At 41.7% G+C, this 18,859-nt stretch overlaps 1 protein-coding gene across 4 annotated transcripts in view; it reads right to left on the minus strand.

Moving 5' to 3' along the window:
• RARS2 (arginyl-tRNA synthetase 2, mitochondrial) overlaps positions 1-18,859 on the minus strand; it is a 37,701-nt gene that overhangs the window by 4,242 nt on the left and 14,600 nt on the right. For 3 of the 4 annotated variants that reach the window (XM_054971735.1, XM_054971758.1, XM_054971748.1), the window contains 11 exons: positions 16,699-16,775; positions 13,263-13,421; positions 9,754-9,860; positions 9,475-9,564; positions 8,329-8,389; positions 7,842-7,918; positions 6,146-6,270; positions 4,823-4,890; positions 4,621-4,730; positions 2,680-2,778; positions 1,723-1,797 (listed from right to left, as the gene is read on the minus strand). In XM_054971735.1, the coding sequence (XP_054827710.1) occupies positions 1,723-1,797; positions 2,680-2,778; positions 4,621-4,730; positions 4,823-4,890; positions 6,146-6,270; positions 7,842-7,918; positions 8,329-8,389; positions 9,475-9,564; positions 9,754-9,860; positions 13,263-13,421; positions 16,699-16,775 (1,048 nt within the window). Of the gene's footprint in view, positions 1-1,722; positions 1,798-2,679; positions 2,779-4,620; positions 4,731-4,822; positions 4,891-6,145; positions 6,271-7,841; positions 7,919-8,328; positions 8,390-9,474; positions 9,565-9,753; positions 9,861-13,262; positions 13,422-16,698; positions 16,776-18,859 lie in introns of those variants that run through there. The other variant, XR_008596540.1, reaches the window with a different exon arrangement.

Consider the following 18,859-nt stretch of genomic DNA (forward strand, 5'->3'; position numbering starts at 1 on the left):
AAGCTCAGTGTGATTTACTTCTGACTTAGAATCTGGTCCCATGAGAACACTTTTGATGGCAAATATGCAGCCGTCACCAGGAAACAGAACGTTTGGCTCTTGGATTGCCTTGACTTTCACAGAGCTATTACTCATGTACGTGCTTAAAAACCAGTTGGTAGAAAAAAATGTTTTAAAAAGTCGTACCTTAAAAAGTTGCCAATACCCAGACAATGTCAAGGACGATAAGGTTTCTGCATACTCCTTTTTAAGATAAAAATCAAATGGCTCTAAAGGCCAAGTGCCCTTCAGGGCTCAACTAGATGAGATGCTGGAAATCCTTTAATGGAGTTCCCGAGCCTTTAATTTTCTTTAAAAGGGGCCTAGCGAGATCACAGCACTGTGAGGGGATTAACTCTCCCAGGGAACACCATTCTCCATTAACAGCAATAGTGGGGGGGGGGGCAATCTCCATCTTGGAAACAAAAAGGTGTGGGAGAGTTAATATGCTGCCCTAAGCCCCATCTTCAACCCACAACTGCTTTTATAGAAAATCAGATGTTGTATAGTAGAGCCTAAGATTACATGCTATTGGTCTAGAGTAAAATCATTTTACAAGTAGCCTCAGGGCAAATGTCTTTGATATAATCAGAGAATGGACTTAAGAAACAATTTTTCAAAAGCCCCAGTAAAACCAGGAGGAGTAACTGATTTTTCTTGTGGAAGTGGGCTCAGGTTCTATGAACTGAAACTACAGGGCAGGGAAGGAATGACATGAGAGAAACTTGCTGATGGGTTGTTCTGCTGAGAGATTTTCTACTTTTTTGTCTTAGTTTTTTAAACTGCACATTGCCTTTCTGCCAAAGAACTCAAGGCATTTTAGAATTGCATTAAATTAGTAGTAAACAAATAAAAGGCAAAACATCAAGGTTATCTGCCTTACAGTGTGCGCTTCTTCATTTCTACACAGTGGCATGTTTTTCTAATGGACCTCTATTATCAAGACACATCCTTCCTTGTGAATCTGTTCACAGATTAATTTACATCCAACTACTCAGGCTGTTGAGGAGGAGTTCTTAAAAACGGGAACTAAATCCTGTTCAAAAAGGACTCTCTTTTGAAGATTAAAATTCATTTGAAACCAGAGACTTTCTTGTTGGGACTGATGGACAGCCAGTTGGAAAGAAGTTTTGGAACTTTATTTTTATATATGATCACGGCAGCAAGAGTACTGTATGCACAAAAATGGAAAACAACATTACCTACAATGGAGGAATGGTGGATAGAAGCTTTGGAGTTTGCATCAATGGCAAAATTTACTTCACTAATCAGAGAAAAGACATTATCTACATTTTTGGCTGAATGGAAATCGTTTATAGACGTTTTACATGAAACAAAATGATTTGATGATATCTGGATTTATGGATTAAGAATCATGAACAATAGAAAAAAGAGGGCTTTTATGTTTAACATAGAATAATCTGAGACTTTGAAAATGATATATATTTGTTGCAGAGAAAATCAGAACTCAACTTGTAGTTTAGTTTTTTCTTTCTCTTTTTCATATCTTTCTAAATTGTATTTTCTTTTTATTATTAGTTGCTTGTCGTGTTTGTTATTTCATGTTTATATGTACTGTTAGTGTGCTTTTTTAGATTGTTGTGTTCTTTCTTATCTTTTATGTTTACTGTTTATTGCTTAAATAAAAAATATATAACCACTAAAAAGGAAAGACTCTCTCACCTGAGTGCCAGAAGATACACGACAATGTGCTTAGGCTGAAGATCCTGAGAAGATTGGTAAAGAATTTCATCATATCTGAAGGTGTGGGGAGAAGGAGAAAGAAACAGTTGACCATCCTTCAAAAATCAGAAGAGCTTTATCAAAGATTGCCACTGTCAGGGCATAAAAAAGGTACCAGCTGTATATCAGTTCAACCACCTTTGCTCTCTTACCCCCAAAGAATCCCAGATACTGGATTTTAGGGAGAGGGTTTTATTCCTAGAATTCCCTCCACCACTGGGAACTGCATTTTCAAGGAAGAAGTAAGAACTGTTAGACCCAAATAAATCTATGCTTCTCTTAATAAGCTGTACAGATGCAGACTCCCAAGTGCAACTAAAGTGCTTTCTTTTGGCTGGTGACAATAAAACTCTGTTATCTAAACTTACTGACAGCAGTTTGATACACTCCACTGGGATTCACAACACCTATTCTACCATATTCCATTTAAAGCATCCTTGCTTTAAATATTTTCTACAAACATTACTAAGTCAGGAATGGCTATGGACCGACAACCTTTTTTAGTGTGCCTTTAAGTGTTCAGATCATCATCAGCAAATGTAGGGTATAGTCTAGGAACCTCAATTGTAAAGTCTGTTTTTATATGACATGGACTGCATCCACTATTTATGGCAAGAGCTATAGCATCAACTTAAGTCTTAAACATGCTTAGCTGGAAGTAAACAGAATTAAAATTGGTGATGTTTACTTTCAACTAGGTCATTAGGATTAGTGTTAGCATCCTACTAACTAATAATGTACTCATGTGCAGCCTCCAGGAATCACAGTATAGCCAGATTACCAGAAGCCCAATAATTTACAGGGGAGTAAGCCCCATGATGCTCAAAGAAACATGCTTCCACATAACTTAGCACAGAACTGCACGCTAAAAGTGTGATGCTTGTACATCTAACATACCTGAGAAGATGCTGAATTAAGGAAATAGCTTGTGGATCTTCTAAACATGCAGGGTTAATATAGGAGACGTGACTGACTTTTCCAAACACCTCTTCTAAGCTAGAGAAAAGAAGAACCCTACATCAGAATTTTTTTAAAAAAATACAAATATGCATCAATAAAGCTCCTTAAATAAGAATGAAAGCCACATCACATTTTAATGACCGTTTTCATCTTATACTAATGGGCATATATTTTGCTGAAACAGTACATTTTTAAAAGCAGATTAGTAAAACCCATTTACTTTAACGAATTTTGAAAAGCATGTATCTGCTTAGGACTGCACCACAGGCCTCATAATCCTAGGGTTAATAACACCATCTGGGATCCAAAGAACAGATGTCTCCCAGTGATTAAAAAAAAAATTTAAACCCTTTTCTGTCTGTAGCATAGAGATCTTTAGCCTATATCAAAAATCCCAATGATTCCAAAAATGGCTCACAATATGACATGTGGGAGGGGTTACTATTACACAAAAATTTAATATATGCTTTGGCATATGGAACTAGTTGCATGCCTTTTTTGCCTCAAGTCTAGTTGCTTTTTCAAAAGGGCAATAGGAAGGGTATGGGCCAGAATGCACTGTGAAATTTGGACTGTGTCAAAGGCCAGATTCAAGTACCACAACATTAGCAATGAGGAAGCTAATAAGCTCAGATCTTCCAGAAAACAGCTGTTTTGAAAAGAAAAATTGCCTGACTATATATATTAGCACATAAACAGACATGAATCTGTCTTATACTGCCTCTCAAGGTCAGTATTCTCTACTCTGACAGCCAGCACCTCTCCAGGGTCTCAGGTACAGATGTTTCATATCACCTTAATTCCTGACCTTTTTAAAGTTGGAGATGCAGGGAATGAACCTGAGACCTTCTGCATGCAAAGCAGATGCTCCACTACTGAGACATGGCCCTTCCTGAGCAACTGATATAAACCATTCTCAATCTATCTGAGTAGTTAGCATTTAGCAAGGAATTAGTAACAGAAGTTAAGCTGCTACCCTTAAAACTTGTATCATGAACTGCTGTAGCACAGTGGTTAAGTGTGCAAATCACTTAACCACAAATCAGCACTACTGGTTCGAATCCTACTACTGCCATGAGCTCAGTAGGTAGCCCTGGGTAAGCCACTCTTCTCAGCCTCAGCTCCCCAGCTGTATTGTGGGGATAATAACAACACTAACTTGTTCACCGCTCTGGATGAGGCACTAATCTGTCTAGAAGAGCAGTATATAAGCGCAGTTATTATTATTATCAATCTAGACCTGTATACATTGGACAGGATTATTCTCATTGAGACTCAACGTGGATTACACAGGGAAGATGTTTGATCAATAGGATCAAACATCTAATAAGCAATGCAATAGGACTAGGACTACAAAAATGAGAAATAAAAAAATTACATATGATATGTACACCACTTTATGCCAGCCCAGGGAACAGCACAGCTACCAAGCTGTGCACCAGACATACCCTTCCTTGGCTTCCAAGCAGGAGAAAGAGTGGTCCGATACGGGAAAGCTACCTCTGGCATAGAAGAATGGCAAAGGCCATTACAAAGCTATATACTATAAAGAACTAAGCCAGCTAGAAGACTGGCAGGTGTAGACGTGTTTTAAATAAATGTTTCCAACATCCCTACCTGCCACCTGCCCAATATCATATAAAGAAAGCATGAGAATTAACAAGCCCCACATTTAGACTAACTTTATTCTACAAAGTATCTCAAATTCTGTACTGAGTATTGAAACCTCTCTGAACTAATTATATGCTTTTATTTTGTGTATTTTAATAATTCAGTGAATGCATTCAGTAACACAAAAAAAGGTCCATGGGAAAATGCTCTACATTAATTCAAATTAGGATAAACCAATACAAATCTGCTCTCAGGTGTGCTTTTTACCTGTGCAGCCTGGCATGTGTGTACTGCAAGAAGACACCAGAGTCACCGTGGCTTTGGAGAACACGATCCCAGCTAAACTGATAGTCAGATGATAAGAGACATTTGAAGTCCTGAAACAACATCATGTAGTCCTTTGATCAGTGTTGCTTTATGTTTTCCTCATAAGATTAAAGGGTAAAAAAGGATGATAGCATGAACAAACCTGAATTATTAGTGCAGCAAGTCCAACTCTTTGAGCAGTCTCAAGAGGGTTGATCAGTTCTTTGGTTGCTGAGCAGATAATAGGCCAAAAAAAGTTATCTCAAAACGAATGCAATTGATGGATGGCAGAACAGATGCTACTGGCTGAGAGAAAGTAATAAACACTATTTCTTAAGTGGTATAGCTAGATGAGTTAGTGCTGCAGAGACATAATACTCCCATTGTTACGAGGTAGGGAACATTATGTCTGCACTGACCCTCTCAAAGTTTCAAAATATAATTAGTTTTATAGAATCACTGGGTTGGAAGGGACCTCTAGGGACATCTAGTCCAACTCCCTGCAAAATGCAGGAAATTCCCAAGTATCTTTTAAATATCAAATATCTTTTAAAGGAAGATCTGCAATTATCAAGTGATGGAGTGCAAGAACCCTTTGGATGGGGTCAAAGGGTTGCAAATAATGAATCCTATCCCATTTTTCTTCTCCTTTGTAACATTCTATGCAATTACTCTAGTTTAAATACCGGCGTAATTTTGCATAGGAACAAATTATTAAAAAGGGGTTCATTTCTAGGGTACAGGTGATAATCCAGAAGGGATCCTGGACAAGGAAAAAAATCCACCAATGGATGGATGGTTTGCTTTGAAACAAAAAAAAATGTAATGGCAAATAACATTTTCATTTGGCTGGGAAGAATTAGTTCTTCAATTATTTGATTTTTTAAAAAAAGTTTATAGCTGTCAGTTGCCTGTAATACGTATCTGGCAAACTAAACCACAGTCCACAAATGGAAAAACAGATGTTGTTATAATGTCAATCCTGCATTCATGTGCTCTTCTCACTTCACTGTCCCCTTTCCCTTGCATGCTGCAATTAGTTACCTCTAATTTAGCACAACCCATAGTTTGCCACTACATTCAAATCAGGAGATGGATCTAAAGTTGCCCTTCTACTAACAAAATAGCAAAGAGTTAGTCTTAAAGGTGCTACTGGATTCTTTGCTATTTTGCTACTGCAGACTAACACAGTTAACTCCTCTGGATCTACTTCCATTAACAGAATGAATAGAAGAACAGAAGGGATCATTTGGTTTGCACTTACCCCTACAAACCAGAATGGCAATCCAGCTTCAGACAATGGTTTGCAAAAAACCATAGTTTGCCAGTTGGGACATTACAAACACACCATCATACTGAAGCAGAGTTCATTAAATGAGCCAGTTTTTAAGAGGAAGTGAGAACGTTATAGTCTGGAAACAAAGGTGAAGCCTTAACATCACACTTGTCCAAACAGTAACGTCAACAAAGAGATCAATCACCTAACTTTTTGTAGAAGCCATTCTTTCTAATACCATGGAGCAAGCTTCATCCAAAACATCTTCAAGGAAAACCACCTCTCCTTTTCGTGTTCTCATCCCTTGAACTCTTCCAAATGGCACATGCTGGCACCTACACCAAACAGAGTAAAGGCTCCGTTCATTTCCAATCCAGCTTTAATGCAGTGGTTAAGAGCGCAGGACTCTAATCTGGAGAACCGGGTTTGATTCCCCACTCATCCCTCTGAAGCCAGCTGGGTGACCTTGGGTCAGTCACAGCTTCTAGCTCTCTCAGCCACACCCACCTCATAGGGTGTTGTCTTGTGGGGATAATAACAACATACTTTGTAAACCACTCTGAGTGGGTGGTAAGTCATCCTGAAGGGCAGTATATAAATTGAATGTTGTTGTTGTTGTTGTTGTTGTTATTTGCTGTACTGAGGGAGGTGGTACTTTTTGAGCCTTAGAAAGTAGAAATGCATCCCCTCTAAACAAGATTTTTTTATAGTATCTATCACACAAAATAGTACTTTTTGGGAACTAATCTTATGCTCAAAAGTATAAATCAGGTATTTATAATTAAGCACAAGTGGGTCAAATGGCAGCAATAACATTTACTATTGAGAGCAGTGTCTCTTCACTTTTAACATGGAGGCCGGATTACTAACACATCCTGTGGTAGTCCTCCTCTGCATCACCACTGTTAAATATTCTAAAGGATTTTGTTAAACCTATGAAAACATGACAAGTGATAATAAAAATAAGTAGGCCTCTAACCAATGGATGCATGGGAAAGCTTGGAAAGGGCACGAGTAACATATCACAAAAGTTAAGAAACCTGAAGGAAGGAATTACCCCTGCCCCTGCCCCACCCGGCCACACACACATTTGGATCCAAACTAACGTTTCTGTAGGCATGAGGACTTTTATCTGTGGAGTGTTATTTACCCTCCTTGAAATGCCCCTAGTGATGTTCCTGGAGATCCCCTCTCCTTCAGGAACAGGATTTCAGGGCTGCATTTGTGGCTGCCATGGAAGGGATGAAACAGGAAGACCATGCACCACTGGTGGAAGTCCCTGCGCCCCTGGAAATGTTAGTGGTGATCCAGCCCAATGTGTATTCAAGTTGTATTGTTTGTAACTTCATTTCCTTAGGGGGTAGAGGCTAGTTCCTAATTTTGAACACTCTCGATCAGAACCAGTAGCATTCCGGGCCTTCTTAGTTAGTTGACTGAGGATCAGTTCACAAACTTACCCAGCGACCAGTCTTCATTGTATGGTGAGGGCTAGATATATACACTCCCATCCACCAGGTATATAACATACAACAATACAATGTGTTGCAGGTTCTCCACATGGAGGTTCAACAATCTGTTCTTAACAAATAGGTTGCTGTTAAAACATCCTAAGAACAGCCATGTTTAGGCATGGATTGGCAATAGCAAATAGGACACCCCAAAGCCTAAACGTGGCATGAAAGCTTGCTCAAATACAATGCAAATGCTAAAACTGCGTATACAAAGATTACCTATGTATGAAAATTAATTGTGGTGCTATCACATCGCTTGTGTGACTTTTCACAACAGACAATTGTGCTGCTCTACATTTAAGAAACTACTTGGCCAGATTTTATTTTCCCCTCCCATCCTGAACAGATCATTATGTCAATAAAAGAAAACCAACTCTTAGAAAGAACACACCAACCTTTCTGCCCATTCACAACCCAGTAGTTTCAGTATTTGGAACACTTGTTGAAAATGAGAGTTCTGGCTTTTATCTGTCTTGGAAAAAGAAAAAAAAATGCATCAAAGGAAAAGGAATTACACGTACCCCAGTAAGACAGGCACTCAAATCTACATGCATTTATCATATATGGGGCTGGAGGAGGGCAGAAAGCATGCCCTGAAATATGGACTCTTCTTTCAGGACTGACGAGTCACAACAACAGGACTCAAAATATATATCATCACACAAATATATATCATAAGGCTACGTTAGTTTTAACGGCATTAAAATAGTCCTTTATTTTTATTAGAAAAATCAAACTTCAGAAGATCAGTCTATCACCAGCCTCTGGGGAGCTTCTCTGATGCCCACAGTGGGAAATGGTTGGATTGCTAATAAGGAAACATTAAAACCTCAGCCATCAAGTAAGAACAAAACCATCTGTACTGAGTCCAGAGTTACTTACAACATATATCATGGTATCAGGATTACATTTATCCATTCTATCTATAGCAGCAGCAACGTCTCTGGAAAAGAAATATAAAACATCTAGATTATTTTCCAAAGTAAAATGTACTTTTATGATTCAGAAAAGCTGCTGCAAACAGATCTGTGTTATCATCAGCAACAATATTCTTTCATGTTCTTTTAACAAAGACTTGGTTCCCTTAGATTTGAAAGTTAATTTTGCTTGAACAAGTCTATAAAGTCTTGCCTGGTGATCTTTCTCCATTGATTAATGATCAAGCCCCCTGTACTTTGGATTATGCTATGAAACTGGGGGAGTGAATATATTTGAACTGGCCTAGAACTTTGATTAAAGCTGTTCCGGGTGCTGGCCCAGCTGCAAGAGATTTGGGAGCCAAGAGCAGCCGCAAGCCTGCTGTTTCAACTGTCAGGCAGACGGTTAACCTGTCTGTTCCTGCTGCTGCTACAAGAAATGAATTTATTTCTTTTTTCATTTAAACATCAGGCTTTTGAGACTTTTTTTCATTCTGGCAGACTGGGGCTGGTCAGCACTGTCTGTTCCAGGCAGATAAGAGGCCTTGAGTCACAGCTGCAAACCTGAGAGCTCTCAAGGGCAAAGCTTGATGGAGGCTGGCACCAGCCTCCTGGCTTGTTAGCATTACGGGGGTGGAGTGAGGAGTCCATCCTCCCCTACCTGTGAGGACAAGCTATGGCTGGGCTTGTTGTCAGAGGTTTCTGGCCCTTCTGACTGGCTAAGAGTTTAGGCCTGCTGAGCTTGAAAGGAGCTGTTTCTCAGTCTATTTCTGCACCCCATTCCTGCACCTGTTCCTGCCCTTGGGCAGCACACCTTCCTGGAGGACCCTTGTGCTCCTGCTATGGAACTGGTGGATTCCGGTGCCAGGAACCTTTCTGCTTTTGTCTTTTGGGAATTAAGAGCTAAAGCTCCCATTTGGACCCTGAAAGTAACATCTGGAACAAGCTTAGGGATTTATAGTGTATGTGGCCTAGCTTAAATAGCCTGCTCTTGTTTTCTTTGCTTCTCCAGGCTGGCTTACTGAGAACCTGTTCAATAATCAGCCACAGGTTCCCCCGGAGAGGCTAAAAAAGTTAAATCTTAGGAGTTGCTGCTTGATAAAATACCTGCCTTGTTATGTAGAGAGACGTTCCATCACTACGCATTACAGCACAACATGACTCTCCATTTTCAGAAAGGTGAACTATTCCTGTGCCTTCCCTAGATGGTGAAAACAATGAAATAACTGCAAGTAACAAGCAATTTAAAATTCATGAATGTAACATTTCTATAGACATTCTAGTTTCTCAGTAATACATAAAACAAGTCTTCATGGGTCCCTCTCTTGCAAATATTTACTAGATGATGGCATTCACTTCAAAAGTTGTAAACAAAACCACTAGTTCATACTTAGTTTTCTTGAGGAGTCCTTTGGTGTCCAACATCTTTAGAACTTCTTGACACTTCTCTTGATAGAAAGATTCTCCAGAATATTCATCAAAGCACACTCCCAGGCGCTGAACGGTTACACCAAGATAAAAGGAAAATCAGTGTCAGAGTAAGGTACACCCTACCTCTAATTTTCTAAGTTGTTCTCTTACAGATGCAGAACTAAGCCAAGTACACTGAGCATGGGAAAATAGATTTTTAAAATTCAGGTATACTTTAAAAGAAATTGCAGTACGAAGCATTTTTAATTTTTCCTGTGGAGTGAAGCAGTGGTAATCTGTGAAGTTCTTTTTTCTAGAGCAGCTATTGTTATTCCACTGATGCCAACCATTACTTCAAACTTTCCTTATGTCCAACGCTAACCTGTTTAATTTCCACGGGGAAAGGAATCATCAGTAGAATGCACAATCTCCTTTGCAACTAGGCAGAAAAGGGGGAAAACATTGACTGAATGGGCATCCAAGTGTGGACAGGGCCGGTGCCAGAGTTTCGGGCACCTGAGGCCGGGGGGGGACGACAACTTGAGGCCTGTTGCCACTCCCACGCACGTGCAAAGCACGTGTGCGCTCGCACCTGGCCTGTGTGATGACATCACTGCGTGTGATGTCATCATGCAGCATGCCACGCCGAGCCGGCCCCACTGGCGTTCACTTGCCCTACACCGTCACGGCCGCCTGCTGTGCCTGGCAGCGGCAGCACGGGGCAATTGAGTGGAAGGGCTGGGAGGCTGCCCGCTCAGACTGCCCCGCGCAGCCACCGCCAGCACGCGCTCCCAGCCAGGCGCAGCAGCTGCAGGCCAAGTGCGGCAGGTGGCCAGGATGGCATGTGGGCAGCTTCTTTATAGGCAGCTATGTTTTCCTTAACTGTTTCTTTATTTTAATTGCTAGTTACCAGAGGGCCGAGTCTCGCAATGTTGCCATGTCAACATTTTTAAATAAATACATGAAAGGGGAGGGGATTGATGATACTTTGAGGGCAGTAATGGATTAAAAATTCAGAACTTCTGCTCTGTAGGATGGGCATTTCAACATACATTAAAATGCATACCCCCCTGCACATCCAAATTTGCATGAGGCAATAAACACATACCCCAGCCCGTTCCTATAAAGTGCATCAGCTTGTGCAACTACTTTTTTTAAAGGGAAAAAGGCAAACAAGTTATTCATAAAAGTTGTTGGGTATCCAAGACATGGGCCTTACAAATATATCCAACAATGTGGAAAAAATCTCCACAGAAGACTTCGCAGAAATAAAGGGACAAGCTTTGCACATCCCTTTTTGTACTGAAGCATGCTTGTCCATAACAAATACGTCCCTCAATTACGAAAAAATTAAAAAAGAGAATCTGCTATGTAAGTCGAATAACCTTGCATTTACAAGAAGAACATAATTAATTTTTTCCTATGGTCTGTAGTGTCAAGTTCCTTAACTAGCAACATCGTCTCCTTTCTGCCCTCCTCCCCCTGCACTACAGCAGCAGGCACCATCCTCAGGCCCTGTGGCGCCTCCTCCATCAGCACCTCTACCTCCTCAGCTGTGGGCGCCTCTACAGAGATCCAGGCTGCCTTCCCCAGTGGAACGGCAGCTGCCAACGCCATGCCCAACCCTGGATAGCAACCCTCAGCCACACAGCCGACTGACTTTCCTCCTATAGACGCACAAGTGGCTCAATCTCAGCCAGGCCCACAGGATGTCTCTGGCAGCCTGGGCGAGGCAAGCACAGGCCACAGGCTGCTGAGGGAGCTGCTGGAGAAGCTTCAGCAGCAGGGGTGAACCAGACAGAGGGCAGAGCAAATGCTCCGTCCTGGGCTGAGATGTAGTGGGAGGGAGACTGCAGAGTCTACCCAGCTCTCACTGGGTAGGCTGGGAGAAGGGCCACTCAAGAGAGCTGGGTGGGGACTGGGAAGAAACACAGGGAGGTGGGGAAAGGGACCCTTTTAAGAGCAGGTTCTTGTGAGGGCTGAGGGAGAGGCAGCTGGAGCATGCTGTTACTCCCAGGAAAGGAGAAAGTACAAGGTTGTGCAACCCCCTTCCCTGCCCATCTGAGGCCTGAGGACACCTGTCTTGGGAAGACAGCAGGATGGCAGATGATCAGATGGGGGTGCTGGTGAGGGAGAAGCCTCACATTCCTACTTCTCATTTATTCTAATGATGACTTGGGATTGCAGTGCAGAATAATATAAAGCTTGCATTTTGAAATGCTCATCTATAGCAGAGGACCTGTCCAGCAATGCTGTCCTCCTGTCCACCCCCATCCCCAATTGCCCTGCAGCAGCAGGCACCATTCTCAGGCCCTACAACGCTGCCTCTGTCAGTACCTCAGCTGCAGGTGCCTCTACAGAGCACCAAGCCACCTTCACCATTAGGACAGTGGCAGCCAACACCCAGGCACAACCCTGGGGGACAGCCTGCAGCCACCCAGCCAATTCACCGTTCTGCAGTTGTCTGGGTAGCTCCACCTCAGCCAGGCCGAAACAGCACATTGCTGGCAGCATGAGCAGGGCAGGCACAGGCCCCAAGCTGCCAAGAGAGCCACTGGAGAGGCTCCAGAAGCAGCATGTGTGAGCCAGGCAGAGAACAAAATGTATGTCCTGGCCTAGGCTGGGATGGAGTAGGTGAGGCCAGGAGATTGCAGAGTCTACCCAGCCCTCCCATCGGATAGGCTGGGAGAAGGGCCACTCAGGGAGGCTGGGTGTGGACTGGGAGTAGGTCGACTGAGATGGGGCAGGGGCAGGGGGGTCTTTATGGCAAGTTCCTAAGAAGGCCGAGGAGGAATTGCATGGAGCAGGAGAAGGAGTATGCTATCACTCCCAGGGCAGGAGAAGGAACAAGGTGATGCAACCCCCTTCCCTGCCCATCTGAAGCTGGAGGACATCTGCCTGGGGAGCTGGTGGGATGGCAGACCATCAGTCAGGGGTGCCAGTGAGGGAGGCGCCTCACAGGACCCTTGAAAGTGTCATATCTCAGTCAGAATTCCAGAAATGGCCTTCCTTGGATAAAAATCTAATTAAGGAGTCTACTACAGACCTTCTGGATTTGAGTCCAGTGGCGCCTTAGAGACCAACAAGATTTTCAGAGTATGAGCTTACGAGAATCAGGATTCCCTTCTTTAGATACCAAACCAACACGGCTATCCACCTAATACTAGAGACCTTTTCTTATTCATTACTAAAATTTTAAATTTTACACTAAAACTATGTTTCTCTTGAGGCTTTGGGACACTGCAATTTCCTCTACTTCAACTGGTGATGAAACAAGGATGCTGCTAGGATAACATAAAAATTTGGCCTGTGAACAAATTTTCCCAGGCACTTCATTGTTTTCTGATTGAATCTCTCAACTACTGGTATGCACTGGGGCAGAGGGGGTACTAAAGAGAATTCAATAGATGGATATGCATCACTGTTTGTTAAATGCTAAAAGATTCACTATCCCCTGAATACAAATGACAGAGAAGTTCAAACCTGCACCTTGTACATCAGGACATATTCTTCAATGCTGACATCTCTAAAACGTTGCCACAAAGACAAGGCTTCTTCCTCATGTGCCTCCAGTTTTCTAAAGAAATCTTGTGCCATCGCTTTAATAGTTTCATCTTTTTCTGATGCTTTGTTAGCTTCTATGTAGACCTAATATACAAGGCCAATGAAACATACATGTCACTCATCCCTTGACTGACCCTCCCTGCAAAGAAAAGGACTGTAGTTCAGTGGTAGAAAACATGCGTTGCTTGAGGTCCTTGGTTTAAATCGGACATGGGTGCGAGTCGAAATATGAATCAAATTTCATGACGAATCGGGATGATTCGTGTTTCACGAAACAAGTTTTGTGGGGCCATGGTTTTCATGAAGTTCACAACTTTTGGGGCTGATTTGTTCAATTTGTGAATGATTTGTGATACCAGACAGGCTGGTGCTGATCCATTGATGCCCTAGGCAACATAGGCCCAGAATGTCTGCAGACCTTTCATTGCCATTGGAAACCCCATTCTTAGCCCACATAACCTTGATAGGCAGCTCTCCCTGCCAACTGGAGAGCTTCCATTCTGCCCTATACAGCAAGGAGCAGGGGGGTTAATTCTCTAGGCAACTGAGGAGATGGGCCTTCTGTAGCCATGGGAACACCAATCTCATCCCTCCAAATCCTGTTAGGCAGGTCTGTCAGCCAACCAGAGACCTCCTGTTCTGCTCTATGTGAGCATTTCTTATATAAGGCCCAAGTCTCTGTCTCATGCTTTCCAGTAGACAGAGGGAGAGGGAGGGCCTGTTGCTGAGGAGTGAGAGAGTGGAATTGGGAGCTTTTGGCTGGATTGGCTGCTGCTTTAAAAGAGACTGAAAAGCCTCTTTCTTATTTTCAGCTCTTGGGAAGGTCGTTGGGTGAGGGTGCCTTCTTTCCTCCACCCAACCCCAGTCTCAGGGCATTGCCTGGCTCTGGGGCTTGATTGAAGCCTACCTTTCCCCCCCTTTAATTTCCTTTGCTTATATTCTTATTTAGAGCATTTGTTCTTGCTGGCTTGTTGGGTGAGGGTGGGTGGAGGAGAGCCTGCTGAAGTCTCCCTGCGAGTTTGGCATCTCTGGGTATGAAGGGGGCCACTGAAATTCCCTGGGTTCTGATGAATCATGAAACTAACAAATTGTTTTGCGAAACGGGACAATTTCGTGTAAGTTTGTGATTTGTGGAATGCAACAAAACACGAAACGCTCATTTAGCTTTTTTCCCATTTTGTGCCCATCTCCATAACATCTCTATGTTTCAGTGTCTTAGTTAAAAAGTCTGGAACAAACCTCTGCTTCAGATCCTAGAGAGATGCAATCAGATAAGATGGCACTGGACATAGATGGGACCAATTCACCATAAAGCATCTTCATGTGTTTGAGATAAAATAAGTAAGGTTTGCATAGATTTTTAAAAGCATCACCAAAATGAAACCACCTTTTTAAAGCTAACAATCAAATCAAAGCATTTATACACATTCAAAATGAAATCAATACAGATCCTTAGAACAAGGTAGTTCTAGTGTTGCAACATAAGCAAGCCTGAACAGTGCAAGATGTTGTCTAGGATGAAGTACAATTAAAAGTTCCAGTATCTAAGCTACTCATTGCTGATAGTATTCCATGTTGGTTCTCTAGATTCCAAGAGCAAGTCTACAGTGCAGATTTAATAACTTGTAAGGTGGGGAGGGGAAGGTAGGGCAAAGTTGTGTAACAGAAAATTTTCAACACCTCGCAAAAATATAAAGTTCTCTAGAAAGAAGCTATGCCAATTGAAGTGGTACACAGTATAGTACATGCTCAGATACCCAAAAGCCTTCACAGTACAGATATGATCAGATATTCCAATTTCAAAAACAGATGAATATTGTCTAGATCAGTGATGGCGAACCTATGGCATGCATGCCACAGCTAGCACGCAGAGCCCTCTCTGTGGGCATGCGAGCCAAGTTGCCGATCGCTAGGTTCAGGGCTCATTTGGAGAGTTCCAGTAGCTCTGAGCAGAGATCACATGGGTTTTGGCCCTGCCCACGTGATTCCTTTTCCTCAAGGCTGCCTCCCTGCTGCCCGTCTCTTTAGCAGCAGGAAGCGAAGGCAGCAGTGAGGCTGCTGGGGCTGGCTTTCTAAAGAAGAGTAAGCTGCTTTGATTTAACTTGCTTTACTTTCAGTCATGGCTCCTGAGTGAGTGAGTGAGAGAGAGAGTGCTTGCAAGCAGGGCTGCTGGTCTAAAGAAGGGCAAACTGCTTTGATTTAACTTGCTTTACTTTCATTCGTGGCTCCTGAGTGAGTGAGAGAGAGAGGGGGGGGTTAATTAGTTGGGACAACTGTATGACTTGTTTTTTCTTAACTAAAACCTCAGTATTCAGGTTTAATTGCAGTGCTGGCACTTTGAAATAAATAAGTTGGTTTTATGTTGCAGTTTGGGCACTCAGGCTCAAAAAGGTTCGCCATCACTGGTCTAGATGATTAAAAGTAACATGTATTTGAGTTTTATATTATTGGATGTACTAGATGTCTTCTGCCCAGAACAGCTTTATTTGCGGCGTCCCAGAGGCCTCAATCCAACAGATCACAGATATAATCCCATCCCTTAGTCTCCCAAAGAGTACTTAAGTAAATACAAAACTTAAGATTCTTTACTATATTCAGTTTATGAAAGTAGGTTTAAAATATGATATACTCTGAAAGTTTTTTTGCCCTCCTGCTTCATTGATATAAAAACTATTTCATGAAGGCATATCCCCACTTTGGGGGATCAGTTTACCGCCCAACGTGGCTGAAAACTTAGTAAAAATAGAGTTCTTATCCTGCCTAAATATTGGGGAAGATTGAGTTATGACAACTTGCAGAAATATGTCATCTGCTTCTATGATTTTTAAGCTGCTTCTTTTGGTCTTTTTCTAGTTTTCTTTTTTCTGCAGTTCTTCCCTGCCTCACTCCCTTTCTCTCTCTGCCTTTATTTTTTCTTTCTGTTTCCATCTAAATTACTACTTGCGAAATTGCACAATGAGATTCACAACATCTAAATATCAACTTTAATGAAAATGCTGTATAAACCCAGCTCCAAATTTTGCTCAGGCCCATTTTTGTGTTTGTATATGTAAATGCTGACAAACTACACTATTACATAAAACAACCTGACATTTTAAAAATCCCTTTCATGAATTTGATAGAGATGGGTTTTATTAAGCACCAGACAAATACTGTGGGTAAAAAAAAAAAAAAACACTGCAGCAATTCTAAAGATTTTTTTTCTTTGGTGGTGTTTTTAAAAGTTTTTGCTTGGAGTCAGAGGAATGATGGCATAATTTAATAAAAACCACCACCATCCCAATTATTTCCAGACTTTAAAGCTCATAAGCACAAGATGATTAATTTGAAAGAGCTTCAGTGAAGTTATCCGTCAACATACCTCAACCAGGTGCTGTAAAGGGTTCAATTTTAACTTTTCTTCAGAGCCAAATTTCTGGAAGCCAGCTCCAAGTAGACCTGGAATAAGTTACAATTTAATAGCCAACACAGTAATTGTTAAAAAAAATGATTACAGTGACTGGCAGTTTGAGAATACTGTCCTTTTTCACAGTAAAATCTCAGGGTTTTTTTTTTTTTAAGAGCAAAAAGTCAAGGCTAAGATAACTAAGAACACATTTGTACCTGCTACAAAGGTATGCTAATAATTCTAGCACTTGCTAAAGAAATTGTTCACACCCTGGCAGAAGTGAAGGAAGCATTATACATCTTTGGGGATGTTTCACAGGAATTTATATTTTTACCACATCCTCCTTGAAAAGACCTCAAGGTGGAGTAAGTTTTCCTATCCTACACTGTTATCTTCACAACAGCTAGGCAGGTTAAGCTTAGAGACAGCATCTGCATTCTGCCATCACAACCAAACCCATTTGTTGTGGTGTCAGAATGGGACATTTTAACGAATTCTGGTTTGTTTCTTCCTTAGAGAACCGAATTCTAGAGTATTCTAGGATTAAACTGTGGTTAGAATCCTAAGCTTATAATTAAGAAACAAAATGTGCCTTATTCAAACATCACAACAAATTCCAATTTATGGAATACTTCCTGGAAGATAAGACTGTGAAGAGAAGATAAACTTTGAACCATATAGAAATAAAACTACTGGAAACTAGAATGTAGCCGGAAGGATACAACACAGCAACCTTGCTGAAGTTGGTCTGGGCCTGCTCAGTGCCTGGACAAGAAACTTTCTGACATCCCTATGTATGTAGGAAGCCTTGTGTTCTGGAATACACAGGTAATAAACAGACAGAAACATTCTTGGAATTGGGATTATCAGTGGAGCACCTGGCTAGCAGGACTTATGACTTGAGTTTCTTGCCTTAGATATTTATTTGTGTATTCCAGTTATTCCCAACATGGTATCTATGGATGCCATGAAGCCTGCAAAGTATTTCCTAGTGCCCACTTCTTCCCCAAAGCAAAGATACACTCCCAGCTTTGCGCCACTTTACTGGAGAAGCAGTTACTTCAGAAAAGCCCAGGAGACATCTTCTTGGTGTTTGCAAGAAGCACCCATTTGGAAACAGATGTCTCCATTACAGAAGTATACTTGGCTCCTAATGCCTTGTAGAGCCTTCCAATGTTTTGTTATTGGACTCAGTCCCCATGGTAACCATTTTGTTGTCACATCTTCTAACTGTTCTCAAAATTCCAAAAGTGTTCACATGTTCAACAAAGTTGGGGACCCTTGGCTTACTCTATGGTTGAAAACAGCAAAAAGATATAGTGTCTTGCAGAAGATATGCCCATTCTACTTCCTTGCTTCCATGAGTAAGTAACATTTTTTTTACCATTTTTCAGGAAAGAGAAGGAAACATCTGCCATCTATGCAGTGGTTTCCATCAAAATAGTCAAAGTAGGAGGACTATTTTGTGAAGTAATTCCTCCTTCTCCTCTACCACCACCTTTCTTCTCTATTATTTTTCTGTATGTGTGTTATGATGGTTCCCTGGGACAGCAGCAGATCAGGAAACCATGCACAGATGTAATCTAAAGTACTAAAGAGATTAAGAAGCAGCTGCAATAAGGTCCCCCCCACACACACACACAAATCAACGTCCAGAGAAGAAAACAACAACAGGTCTCAACCCCATTCAGATTAATGTCTAGAGGAAAATAATTGCTTTGTGGTTTGTCTGCCAGATGTCAAAATTATACAATCTAAAGCCATCCACGCAATGGCTGGTATAATGGAAATCCTGACAGATCCTTAATTGCAACAATGCATCTGGGAAGAACTGCTCTTGCAAACTTGAGCTGTAATCATTTGACCCCCTCCATGTTCACATTTTTACAAAAGCTGTTGCCTAATCAAACTGAACAAGGCGGAGGTGTCATGATTCCTGTCCCTTCCACAGTGACAAACTTTTCTCTCTTCTCACTGAAACACCCCACTCCATGAAGCTATTCTTCCATGAAACTATTCCTGGGTCCTGCAACCCAGGAATGCTCTTTCCAGGAGCCAGAAGGGACTGCAGAAATGGAAAGAAACACGAGGCTCCTGTTCTTTCCCTACTTTGCCTTGTAATTTTTTTCAAAAT

This window comes from Eublepharis macularius, chromosome 1 (assembly GCF_028583425.1).
Source record: "Eublepharis macularius isolate TG4126 chromosome 1, MPM_Emac_v1.0, whole genome shotgun sequence".
NCBI lineage: Eukaryota > Metazoa > Chordata > Lepidosauria > Squamata > Eublepharidae > Eublepharis > Eublepharis macularius.